Source organism: Convolutriloba macropyga, unplaced genomic scaffold, assembly GCF_964194025.1.
Source record: "Convolutriloba macropyga unplaced genomic scaffold, txConMacr16.3 SCAFFOLD_6240, whole genome shotgun sequence".
Lineage (NCBI taxonomy): Eukaryota > Metazoa > Xenacoelomorpha > Acoela > Convolutidae > Convolutriloba > Convolutriloba macropyga.
In genome coordinates this window covers 1-13,055 of record NW_027453229.1, presented here as the reverse complement: position 1 = coordinate 13,055, position 13,055 = coordinate 1, and the positions used below count along the sequence as shown (strand labels likewise).

Sequence of the window (13,055 nt, the reverse complement as noted above, 5' to 3'; positions counted from 1 at the left end):
CCCCACCCTTGACGCCGGCGTTGCCTTTGCCCGCGCCACGACCACCACCCTTGCAGCCGGCGCCACCCCGCCCTCATCCCCGCCCCCAGCCGCGCGCATGCCCTTGCCTTTGCCCTTGCCCACACCCTCGGCCCTGGCCCTGCCCCTGCCCCTGCCCTTACCCCCGCCGCCTCCCACACCGCTGCCGCCACTCTAGGCCGGCCAGGCTCCAGCCCCGGCACCCGGCCCTTGCCCCTGACGCTGCCTCCATGCCTGCCTTCGCTCTCGTCCAACCCCCTCCCCCCCCCCCCCTTGGCGCCGTGCTCCTCTGATTGCTCCATTCAACTCTTGTTGAATGGCCCTGCCCCTTGCTGGCCTTTCACACGTACCATGTCGTTCCCTACGGCTGTCCAAAGGCTTCCCACCCCCCACCCACCCACACCCTCCGACCGCCCCCTCCTCACCTCCCAGCAGGGCCTTCACCCCTCCTCAGCTCTCCGCCTCCTGCACTCCCCGCCCCCTCCGCTTCCTTGCACCCATGCGCACGCCCCAACCACAGCCCATGCCTTGCTTGCCTTCAAACCCCCGCGTCTCAACGGTATCTTCCCTTCCCCTCCCTGGCCCCCGGGGGGATTCCCTGCTTGCCACCACAGGCGTGTTTGTCGGCCACGCCGGACAGCCTCAGGGAGCAGCCACACAGCGTCCCCTCTCTGCTACCCCACGTGGAGCGGCTGCTGCTTACGACGGACGCACAGAGCCTCGCCGCCTGGGTGCTTGCCCGCCTCGTGGGCTTCGTCCCCACCTGGCACCAGCGGCCTGCGGAGGGCAGCTCCCCCCAGTCAGCACTGCTTGGCTCACACCCTGAGGTGTGCACTCAGGAGCAGGTCAGCGCCCCCCCCCCCCCCCCCCCCTTCCTCCCCTGGGCACCGCCCCTCTCCCTTCCACCGTTTTCTCTCCCGCGAAAAATGAGAATCGGGGTCACTTGATGTCTGTCCCTGAAGACTGCCAGGCAAGGCTGTCGTGGCTGCCTGTCCCCCACCCCACCCCTCCCCTCCCCTCTTGCTCTCAGCGCTGGCTGGGCCTTTCCACCCAGCCCAGTCGGTTCCCCTCACCCTCACCCTTCCCGTCGCCGTCGCCTCTCAGCCCCCCCCCCCCCAACCCTCCTTCCATCCGACGTTGTCATCCCCTTTCCCCTCGCGGTCCTCCTGCTTGCTGCGAGCGCTTACCCGCCCTTTCACAGCCCTCCCCTCCGTCTTCCACAGCTGTGTGGGCGACGAGACGCACTGCACGCCCGCCCTCCGAGTTCGTTGCCCGTCCCGTCCCCGCCGCCAACCCACCCCGCCTTTGTGCTCTGACTCCGTCTGGCTCAGCCCGGCGAGTGTCTGAGACTGGCAGTAAAGTCATCCCGGGCTCCCTCCCGGCCCTGACCTTCAAGCATCGCCCTACCTTGGCTGGGCCCCGTGCTCTTCTGATACACACACACACACACACACATAGACAGGCAGGCAGCCTACAGGTGGAACGACAGACACATGCACAGACAGACGGAAGGACGGACGGACACGCACGCATGCAAGCCGATTTTCGGTCCCCCCGCAGTTGCTGCCGCAGCCTCGCTCGCCGGCCCATTGTACAGTTGCCGGTTGCCCTCACTCCGCCCTTCACCTGCAGGTGGTCTCTGTGGGCCCAGACGCAGCAGAGAGGGACGCCGTGGCAGCGCTCCACGCGCTTTGGTCCACCGAGGCCGCGGACTCGGCGGGCGAAAGCATGGCTGTGTTTGGCTGCCGCCCGATCTCCCCAGAGGACACAGCGGATTGGGCAAACGAGCCATTGGACCTATCTGTGGGCACCTCTGGCGCGTGGGACCGCGACGCCGAGGCCGATGAAGTCTTTGCAGAGCTTGCCCCGCCGTACAATCATCCGAATTGGTCCGGTCGAAGGGTGCTCGCGGCTGCCGCCCTCGAGTTTCTGCTCGCGGTAATCCGGCCACGGCCGCGCCCCGGGCCGCGCCCCCGGCCCCCGGCGGAGGGCAGCGGGCGTCATCGCTTGGGCGAGATCCCAAACGGGGAGTCACCGACAGACGCGGATCTGCTGGTGGACACTGTGGCGGCCGAGCTGAGGCCACTCAGGACCAGGGAGAGGGGTGGGGCAGAGGGCAGCAGTGACCCCCCCTCCCGGTGGGACGCTGGGGAGTGCCCCGACGTGGGAGACTGCCTGGGAGCGCACGGCGAGGTGGAGTGGGAAGCGAGGGATAGCGCGGGCGAGGATGTCCGGGGCGCCGCCAGCAGGTATTTCGAAACCCTTTGTCTGATCAGCCCGGCCGTGCTGTGACTGTTGGACAGAGGTTTTCTGCACCCCCCCCCCCCCCCTTTTACCTTCCTCTTACCCCTTTCCCCCGGCAGCACTGTCCGTACCGGTCTTTCTCTGCCTCTTTCGGCCCGCCCGCACGCCCGCCTGACGGCCTCTCATTGCTTTGCCACTGTGTCATTCTGTGGTATCGCTAAAATCGGCAGAGACATGCTTGGACTGCTGAACTCCAGCAATAACCCCCCTCCCCTTCCCCCCCCCCCCCCCCCCCCCCCGGGGGGTCCTCAGCCTCCCTCCCTCCCTGCTGGCCGCCATGCGGAGTGACCCTTGGACGATATCTGCCCTTCAGGGACGCTCCGCCGGACGCCATAGAGCCCACGGCGGCCGACGCGACCTCCGAGCACCGCCGCCCCTCGACCCCGAGCTCTTCCGGTTCCGCCCTCAGTGGGCCAATCATCGTGGGTTTGTGCGATCCGATGCTGAGTTTTGCGGAGCCTCCCTTCGCACCTCAGTCTCTGCCGCCTCCTTGGCCGTCCAGCATCCGCCAGGGGCTCGACCCCGAGGTGGTGGCGGACGGTTTCTGGCAGTCCGTCGGGCAGGGCAGCGCTTGGATGCGTGGCCAAGCAGACGGCGGCAACGATGGCGAAAGCAACAGGCAGTGGCTGGCAGAGACGGTGGGCGACCTTTGCGCAGAGCTGGTGGCAGCAATGGCAAAGGACACGGAGGCCCGGGAGCAGGCGCTGTCGTCGCTGCTCGACTGCCTGCTGGTGACCGGCAGCCCCGCGGCGCGCTCGGCTGCGCTGCAGGGAGGGGCTCTCGAGGCCGCGGTGGTCATTCTTAGGACGGAGCTTGCCAACGGAGGACCCGGTGAGCTGTCCATCACCCCCTTCCCAGCCCTCACCCTCTCAATGCCCTGCTGGCCCTCTTGTGTGTCTTTGCCGTTCCGCGTCCCATCCCCCCCCCCCCCCCCCCCTGGCGGTTCAGCTGCTCTTCCCGTCGTCCCTCCCTGCCCCATCCCTGCGCTCTGCCCTCCACCCTCCCCCTCCCCCTCCCCTTGGCCCCACTGCCCTGCAATTCACCTCCACTTTTCCAGTTCGACCGCTTCACCTCTGCTCAGGCCTGCCCTGGCTTCCTTTTCCCTGTCTCTCTCCTGTCACCGTCCCTTGTGGTTGTTTTCCCCGTCAGCCACGGCACCGGGTGTGAATCAGCTGCTGCGACACGAAGATGCCTCCCTCCCCTACCGCTCTGTGAGCTGTGGGGAGGGACACTTCACGACAGAAAACGGCCGGGCGCCGGGTGTCGTCGGGACCACGTCCGGGGTCAGCTCTGACGGTTTTCCTTCGTGTCTCACTTGTCAGGGAGGAGCGGCACCTGGGACGGGGCAGTGTGTGCCGGGCAGGCGGCGTCATTGATGTGGCAGCTCGCCTTTATGGTGCGACCGGACGTGTCTTGCCCTGTATGCATCCCCATGGCCTGGCTGCAGCAACACCCCACCAACTCCCCACCGCAAAGTTCGATCCATTCCTCGTATATCCCCCCCCCCCCCCCCCCCCCCCCCCCGCGCACGCCCCTCCTCCCCCTTCCCTCAGGTCATCCATCCGCCCGTCCGTCTGACTGTCCGTCTGTCCGTCTGCCCGTCCGTCTGTCCGTCCGTCCGTCTGTCCGTCCGTCTGTTCGTCCGTCCATCCGTCCGCCATTCCGTCTGTATGTCCATGCATGCATTCTGTCTGTCTGTTCCTCTGTCTGCCTGCCAGCACAACAATGCGCACACACCATGCACACTTGCACCATCGCCTCATGCGTGCTCTGAATGCCATGCCCCACGGCAACGATCCTGCTGCCTTTGCAGGAGCCGGAGGCACAAGAGTTGCTGCGGAGGCTCGGCGCCGTGCCGGACCTTGTGCTGCTCCTTCGCCTGCCAGGGATGCAATGGGCGGAGCAGCGCTCGGACGCTGCCGGGATGCTGATGACACTGGCAGAGTCTGACGAGGGCCGCATGATGGTAACCGCCTCGCTCGTCCCAACTCACACGGCCACGCTGCACAGCACCGTTCCGGAGCTGGTTTGGGCTTATTGCCCTTTCCTTGGACGAGCTTTTCCCCGGCCCCTATTTCTTTGCTGTCGTCCGCCCCTTTACTCTCGAGCCTCACTCTCCCTTCAGGCATGTTTTGTCCTCTCTCAAACCCCGCATCCCCAGGGCCATGCCGTGCCTCTCCGCTTGCGTTTTTCGTCTCGTCTTCCTGGCCTCGACTTTCATTCCCTCCCCCTCCTCTCAGTACCTACCGCTGCCACCCCTTCCCTTCCCACTCCCTCCTCTCTGCTCCTTTCGACCCGCCATACCTCACCTCTCGCCCCGCCTCTTGCCCTCACCTTGCCTGCAGCACGTCTCTCCTCGCCCTCTCCTTGCACTCCCCACCTTCCCGTCCCCTGTCGTCTCCTCTTCACTTGCACCTTGCCTCCCCTCGCACTGTGTCCTCCGGTCCGCTCTCTTCCCTTGCTCGCCCTCCGCTTTCCTCTTCTCTGCCCTCCTCCTCCCTTGCTCTGCGGTTTACCTCTCTCCCCCCTCCTCTCCCTCGCCCATGGCTCCTGATCTTCCGTCCCTATCTCCGGCACTCCGTCTCGCCTCGATTCCATTCTCTCCCCTTCCCCTCCCCTCCCCTTGCCTGCACAGCGGAGCTGACCCCGACTGCTGTTGCCATGCGCGGCGCAGGTGGCCCAGGCAGGCGCCATCCCTCTGCTTGTTGCGCTGCTCGAGGAACCAACCGAAGGGGAAGCTCTGGTCGTCGCTGGCTGCCTGGCTACCCTCGCAGTCCACAGTGTATCCAACCAGGTCTCGCCCTCTCACACGATGCCCTGCCCAGAGAGTATCGCAAACCCTCCGTCCCCTTCTCTCTGATGGGGGTCCACCTCCCTCCCCCTACTCTTCGACCCGCGGGGCCACCCTCCCTCTCCATCCCGTCCCCCGCATGATGGCCACCACACAGGTCCGTTCCACCCTCCCCTGGACAACCGCGGCCCCGCTCCATACCTGATGTTTCGGCCGTGTCTGGTGTGGTCTGTCGGTCCGCAGGAGGATATTATTCTGTCCGGTGGCCTTCGGAACATTGTCGGTCTCATCCACTGCCCGTGGCCGGCCGCCGCGGAGTGCGCACTTGCCCTCCTCGCCAACCTCTCAGGTGAATGTCAGCTCAGCACTAGTCCTCTGCTTGATGCTGGCTTGTCATGTCGAGGTGAAGTTGCGCTGGGGCGGCAGTGAAACGAGTCGGTGCAGCCGCCTGTCACGGTTGGATGGAAGAGAGGAGAGAGTAATGGCTAATGCCGGCTGAGGGCGGCTGACAGGCGGAAGCCATGTATAGGGAGGCACACACACACACACACACACACACACACACATACAGACGGACGGACGGACGGACGGACGTCTGGATGGACAGACACAGAGATGGAAACATGGAGAGATGGACGGACGCACGCACGCACGCACGCACGAGAGCTGACTCGCTCCATACTCGCTTGCCTTGCTGCATGTCCAGCCTCATCGGGCAACCGGCAGAAGATCATCCGCACGGGGATCCTCCCACACCTTGCCGGCCTCCTCGTGGGAGCCACAGACAACTTGGGGAGCGCGCAGGAGCAGGAGCAGCCCGAGGACTGGGAAATGTCTTCATCGATGGATCCACAGGTGCGCCATGCCAGCGGCAAGAAAGTGTGTGTGTGTGTGTGTGTGTGTTTGACCCGGATTGCCCACCTGCACACCATGGTAACAGCCCTTGACACAATTTCTGCCCTCAAAGCCTGCCCGTAGCACTGCGTATGAGCCTTCACTCCGTGGAGGTCACCGTCTGCTGTGGGACGCGTGTCTGCCTGTGCTGGCCTCCATGCCTCCTCACCCAAGTTGTCTCGGCTCCCGCTCGTTTTCCCTCCCTTCCCCTGTGTATCTCACCCCTTGGTCTGTGCGGCCACCATAGGTGGTGGACGCGGATCCGCCGGGCAGGCAGTGGCCGCCGCATCTCACCCTCCCCCACAGTGCTCAGCGGCACACCCTCGTGGGGAACATAATCGCTGTCCTCCACAACCTCGTGGTGGACAACGGCCCGGCCATGATTGAGGTAGGCATGACTGACCTCTCCATGTTCCTGCCGGGCCCTGCCCTGCACTCCTCTGCACCGCCCGTCAGCCTGAGGGGCGGCACCGGGCCGTTGCAAAGCCCTGCTAACGGCCCTCCCTCCTTTGCCTCTCCTGCGGTCGTGCTGTCCAGATTGTCACAGCGGGGATCGCTCCTCCTTTAGTGCAAGTTCTCGTGGCCGGCAACGAGTACGACCAAGCCTACGCCCTCGCCCTGCTGAGGCTGCTGCTGTCGCTCCCCATGGAGGACCTTCACGTGTACCTCGCCAGCCTCGGCCTCATGCCGGCCCTCCTCCGCCTCACCGAGTCCGAGACCTCCCCGGAGGTTGCCCAGGCCGCCCGCGCGGCCATCGCGGAGCTCTCGCCCTCGGAGGCCACCACTGTTGCCATTGCCAACGCAGGGAACGTCCCCCTCATGACGTGGGAACTCCCAGAGGCGCTGCAGGATATGGACCAGGATCAAGAGACGGACCAAGAAGAGGGCTGAAGGCAGAGCACGTGGTGGCTCTTGGCGGCAGAGACGCTGCTCCACGCGTTGTCACTTTGATCGCTCCGCGCAGCACAATTTTGATCAATTATCACAGGGATTGTGGTGCTGCCGGCGGGCGGGCGGTTAGACCTTATGTGAATTGTTTCCTTTCTTTCCATGTATAGATTGCGTGTCGATCGCACGTAGGCATACAGACAGACAATAATAGGAGGCTTGACATGCCTTGAAACTGTGTTGATGAGTAGACCCAGCATGGCCTGTAGCCAGGCCATGGCAGTTGTGCTTGACAGAGCAACACGGGGCTGCATGCGCTATGCCGCTGCACTGTGTAATTACCAGCAGTCCCGCGATGCAGATGTGAGCTGCAAACACGGCCGGGTGTGGGGCCCAGCTGCTGAGACTAGCTGTTCCCGACAACACAGTTGCATTGGGTTGTGGCTGCTTGTGGGCTCACAGACAGCGAGGCCGTCACAAGAGGGTGTGCAGTCACGGCCATGCCGCCACAGTGCAGGGCCCCATGTGACACCTGGCCGGTGTTATCACAGGCATTCGGTGTGCATAGCCATGATGCCTTAGGTCCCGATATTGCTTCAGAGGGGCGGGCGGCCCGGGGGGCAGAGACCAAGGGCGGCCGGAGACCACAGTTTTAAAAGTGGTCAGCCAGGAGGACTGGAGATTATGAGCGAGAAAGCCGAGGGAACGAGGTGAGGGTCGCAGTCAGGAGTAGTGATGAAGGCTTGGGAAACACGGAAGGGCTCACACTGCCTACCTCGGCAGGCCGACAGGTGCGTGCTCAGATTCCAAAGCGCTATGACAACACAGAGAGGGACGAGCGGCAGCCCGGAGGATCGTGCCGACATGGCCAAGCGCATTTTGAAGTACAGTCCGTGTTACATGTGTAGGGCTCTCTCTCCCAACGGCAGCTACCATTGGCCGGGAGGATAATTGGCGCACATGCCCATCATAAATTTGTGATCTGAGTGACCTATAAATTGTAAAACAAAGGAATACTGTGGGGAACGTCAGCGATCTACCAGTGGCTTTCCTATAACCGCACCTCAGACTCGTGCTCAAGCTGCAGGCTGTCTACGCCTGCTGCTTGTATAGCTTGTCATGAGATGAGCCTCCCTCCCAGTAGGCGTACGTTTCCCACTCTAAAATTCTCGCTTGCTATGTGCTTGCTATCGTTGGGGTCTCAATGCCTTCACCCGCCTCTACTGACAGCGCACCCGCTGCATAGTCATGACCACAGTCGATCCGTGTTGGCGTCTCCACATGGGCTCGGAAGCTCGTGGGAGACACCGTGGGGCGAAGATAAGACAGGGACTCCCCCTCCTCCGATATCTCCCGTCCCTTGATACCTGCAATGTCTACGACTGCAACTCCTCGTCGGGAACGTCCAAGAGGTGTTCGATATCGAGATCGAATTCGGCAGCGTCCTTGTCGATCATGTCAAGGATAAGGGGCTCGAAGTTCTCGCCGACAACGGCCGGAGCTATACCGGGCGCGCCACCGTTGGTCGGCGCCGGCGTGGGCGCGGGTGTGGGCGCTGGCGTACCGAACACACCGTTGCCGATGGGGACGTCGGGGAACACCGTGTAGATGGCGCCGTCGGCCGGCAGCTTAAAGACCTCGCTGCTCTCCATCTTGAGATCCTTTCGCAGGGTGAAGAAGGAGAAGTCCTCGTCGATGCACATGCAAGTATCGATGATCGAGTTGAGCGGGATGTTGAATGGGAAGTCGAAGTCGATGGGCGTCATCCCGTCTGCGATGGCCTTGATGTCCTCAGGCTTGACCTTGGGGTCGTTGACGACGATGTCACAATTGATTGCTCCGTCCTCGGTGTCTACGGAAATGGTACAGTAAACTCAGATCGAAAGGGGTGAGGGGTTGAGGGGGTTGGGGAGGCTGCTCGTCAGCGGCTGCCGTGTCACTCGAAGAACAAACTAAATGTCAAATGAGACATGTGCTGTCCATCAATGCTGGCGGTTTCGCATACGCACGCAGTGGGGGCTTTCTCACCTAGGAAGCTAGTTGCCGTGACGCGCTTGCGCTTGGTGTTGAGGGGGTCGATGATGGAAGCGATGAATTCATCGATAACGGCAACGTAGACGGGGTCGATATGCCCGTTGCTGCCCAGGCCGAAGTTCGCCACCTGGATGGTCAGCGTGAAGGCAACGGCCTTCTTGCACTTGAGTTCGGATGACTCGGAGTTAGTGACGCTGGTGGACGTGGCCGGCGCGACGCTGCTGCTGGAGGTATAGTCGGCGTCTGAGCTAATGATGGCAGCAGACGAACCAAGGTCGGAGCTGTCTGAATCAAGCATGCGCCGGGATGCGAACGACTCCACGGGAGCCGCCAACGCAGCGAGACAGAGAAGAAGGACAAGCCATGTACTTGACCTGCCGTGTGATCTCATTGCCGGAGTCATAATATGTCGATGTATTTGGCGCGGGTTCTGTTAAGATACGGACCGGCGCACAAAGTTTGCAGCCTGCAAAACATCATCAAAAGTTCAGATTCCCATCTCCATGTGAGCCGAGGATCCTGCTGAGACGTAGACAGGGGGGGATCGTGTATAGTCGCGTGTGCCGGCGAAGTTCGATGGGATAGTGAATATGAGCTAGGTTCGGCGTTAGGACGACAAGGGTATACACGACCGCAGCTGGGACGCTCCCCACCCCCCCCGAACTGACAACCTCGCCGGTCCCGGACTCTCGGCGTCTTCACATGAACCTGAATGGTCCAGAGCTACACGGGATCTGGCCCGCATGAAAGCCAAAACCGGGCTGAGACCGACCGCGTATGTTGGAGTGGAGGACTCGGCTCTGCTCCGCGTACGCAACAGCGCGACGGCAACTGATTCTGACACTCATGCCGTGAGTGTCTCAACATAATCCATCCCTGATCTATCCAAGTGCACCGGATCCCAAAAGATGACTGAGGAGGATTCAATAACCAGGTACGACATCTGCTCAGGCCGACGCTCGATGAAGAAGCCACGGAGGCATCACCCATCAAGGCCGGGTGTTCAAACTCACTTTCAGCACACCAAGAGCACTCCGGTCTGCGCTGCGTTTGTGACTGACTGTTGCCGTTGCTATGGCTCACCAGCTGGAGGTCAGTCAGCAGGTAGGAATCGTCAAGCCGATGTTGTTCCACCTCGTAGCGATGTAATTCAGGCTCTGTGTAGCGGCCGCGGAGCCAGTTACATGCAACTCTGTCTTTGCGATACCGAGAAGCTGTTCGCGGAGATATTGGCGAATGAAATGTTCGCGAGCTTGCAAGAGGATAATATTCGTTGACAAGACTGCTTTGCTCCCTTCCGGGGAGTGTATCCGCCGGACTGCTGGAGGATCCTTCTGACTTGTGTCAACACCTGTGCCCAACAATTGGCATGACGTTTTACCATGATCCAATATCCATATGACTTAGCCTTACCGAAAAAAGGTAAGTCGGAGTACGTTGGGTAGGGTAGGTACGTCCTTGCGAAATCGGATGTCCACTTTTACCGAAGGTGTAGTTAATAACCTGTCTTGACTGAAGATCGAGTCGGGCAGGGGTTTTTCGACCCACCTTCTCCCGGGGGTGAAAAAAAAGTTTCTTGACTTGGCTGGTTAAAAACCTTCGAGATTTTGTACCCCTTTCGGTGCCGTCTTATGGTCATTATTTTCACAGAAAGGTACTTTTGACAATTTTGATGGTGACTACTGACAGCTGACTCGACACGAAGAAATGACCAAGGATTATTATGTGTATGTGAAACCTGAAAAGGGATGGATACTTTTGAAAGTATTTAAGAAGAGTATTTTTTCCTCAATGGCCCCCGGGAGAAGGTGGGTCGAAAAACCCCTACCCCACTCTGGAATGTATTTTGCAAGAGTATTTTTTCATTTTTGGGAGTTTGTTTTCCACATACGTACTACGTACCCTCCTGGGTACTGGGTACCCGATGACGCATATCACTTATCACTTATGTATCGTAGGTAGTTAGATACGGCGCATTTTCGTTCGGGAAACCGGGCAAGAAATAACCACAAGTGGTTAAACGTACGAAACGGCAGGGTTTTCGTTTTCCGGTCCGCGAACTCATGGGTCCATGTACTCGTACGGGTAGGGTAGGGGTTCAGGGGATACCCAAATAAGACCAATCCAGCTGTGCACGTAGGTACCCTACCCTACCAAGGTAGTACGAATTGTGACAAATCTCAAATCTGTCTCCGCATATTTATAATATTTGGACAGAGCTGTATGTTAATTTTCCGCCGGTTGGTAAGATGTGTACGTGCTTTTCGAAGTGCTCGCGATCGATCTATTGATGGCCCGGGCCGGTCCGGCCCGCCCCCCCCAGGGGAAGGCTTGGGGGGGGGGGGGGGGGGGGGCAGGAATAAAATGAGGGTGGCACAGGATGGCGCCTGATGGAAACAGTAATTTTATGGATACACAGTGGGACCTTCAGCTACGCCCAAGGATGCCTACCCTAGGTCGATTTTAAAAACATGGAACACCAAGCCCAGCACAGAGGCACACACAAACGACTCACCAAAACTCGCATTCCCATGTGGATCGCTTGGTAGCCTCTGGCACGGGATACAGAGCTCCAGCGGTGGGGATGTCACCAGCTTGCGTTCCGGCCCACCAGCCTGTCTGCTTGCTTGCTAGCTTGGAGGCTTGACTCTTTCCCTTTGAAGCCTCACGGGCGCGCCGGGGGGGGGGGGGGGGGGGGCTCGCGTTTAGGCACGGCTGTGCGCTCGGGCCACCGCAGAGGCAGCAGCGGCAGTCCTGACGCTGCCATGCACCGCCAGGAGGATTCTCCCTGGCCATCTGATCGAGACTGTGATACGGGACCAAGAGGTATGCAGCAGCTGGAGCGGAGGGTGGAGGAGCTGGAGGCGGTGCTGTGGGACCGGACAGCTGAATTGGACAGTCACCACAGGGCCTCCTGGGCCGCCTTGGTGCTCACACTCCGGGGCAGCGTCGACGGAGCGGAAACAGCTGCGTGCTCGCCAACAGGTGCGAACTATCATCACGCGCTATGTGTGGAGAGGGCATCCGCACCGGCCCGGAGCGGCGAGAGGGAGGCATGGAGGGAGGGAGGGGAGAGGCAAGAGGAAACAGCCATGGATGGGTTGCGAAGAACGAGAGCGCGGGAAGAGGACGAGGCGGAGGGACGAGGTGGGGGAAGGAGCCATGGCATGGACGTGGCGACATCGGGGTGTACGGGGAACCTTGAAGGATCGGATGGACGGTGGAGGGCAGGATGGAAGGGAGTGAGGCGAGGGGGGGGGGGGGGGGGGGGGCAAACTGCAAACAAGGCACATGGAGAGATGGAGGGAGCAATGAGGCGGAGGCGGAGGCACGCGCGGAGAGGCAGTGTGAGCCTCATGGAAGAGGGGGCGGAGGGGGGGCAGGGAGAGGGGAGGGGATTGGGCGGGCAGCATGTGGGGGAGCCGGCAAGAACCCAAGGTGATCGACGGGGCAGAAGAGGACAGGAATCATGCGACCGAGACAAAGGGGCAGAAGGACAAATTGGGACAGAGCCCCAGCGAGCGCTATCGACACATCGCTGACCTCTGCTTGCTGACTTTGACTCTGCAATCAGAGGACGAGCGCCAGCCAGGAGCATGCCCTTGCCCGGACTGTGCATGGCATCCTGGGCCCCAGGGCCTTGCCGCAGCATTGCTGGCAAGAACGCTGTGGGCGCTGGGAATGCTTGAGGAAATCCAGGCTGAGCCGGGGTGGGAGGCCAGAGCACAGGCCTGCTACCAGGAGAGCGAGCAAGTGTGGCCGGCACAGGCGACCGCCGGCCTCAGGTAGGCAACAAGTCTTCCAATAGACCCCGCCCGCCTTTCAGACACAATGCCTTTCATGCCTCTGATCGTTCACCACGGCCGCAATGCGCCGGCTGTAAGCTGCTGCAATGTGAGTTGCGGCACCAGAAGTGGGCCAGCCAAGACCAGCGGTAGCTTGTGGGCGTCCTTCATGTCCCTCTGTGCTTTCGCTATCGCTCTTCCCCTCGCCCTTCTCCTTTCCTGTTGCTTTCCGCGAGCCTGTCTTTGTGCCCTTGTGCAACTCCTCCGTCTGTGCCGCCCGTCCCCCGTCCCGGAATATTTCTCTTTTTGCATGTGCTGAAGCAGGCGGGTATGCATGCAAG

The 13,055-nt window shown here is 61.4% G+C and overlaps 2 protein-coding genes across 2 annotated transcripts; both read left to right on the top strand.

Annotated features, from left to right (window-relative positions):
* The first annotated feature begins 1,746 nt into the window (after positions 1–1,746).
* On the top strand, positions 1,747–3,698 carry LOC142358145 (uncharacterized). Its single transcript, XM_075409606.1, has 3 exons — positions 1,747–2,267; positions 2,636–3,153; positions 3,472–3,698. The coding sequence occupies exons 1-3, from the start codon at positions 1,747–1,749 to the stop codon at positions 3,696–3,698; spliced, it is 1,266 nt and encodes a 421-aa protein (XP_075265721.1).
* Positions 3,699–4,211: 513 nt separating this feature from the next.
* On the top strand, positions 4,212–7,161 carry LOC142358146 (uncharacterized). Its single transcript, XM_075409607.1, has 6 exons — positions 4,212–4,288; positions 4,997–5,116; positions 5,357–5,462; positions 5,820–5,968; positions 6,255–6,395; positions 6,545–7,161. Exons 1-6 carry the CDS (start codon positions 4,247–4,249, stop codon positions 6,896–6,898), a joined length of 912 nt encoding a protein of 303 aa, XP_075265722.1. The 5' UTR covers positions 4,212–4,246; the 3' UTR covers positions 6,899–7,161.
* Positions 7,162–13,055: the final 5,894 nt, after the last annotated feature.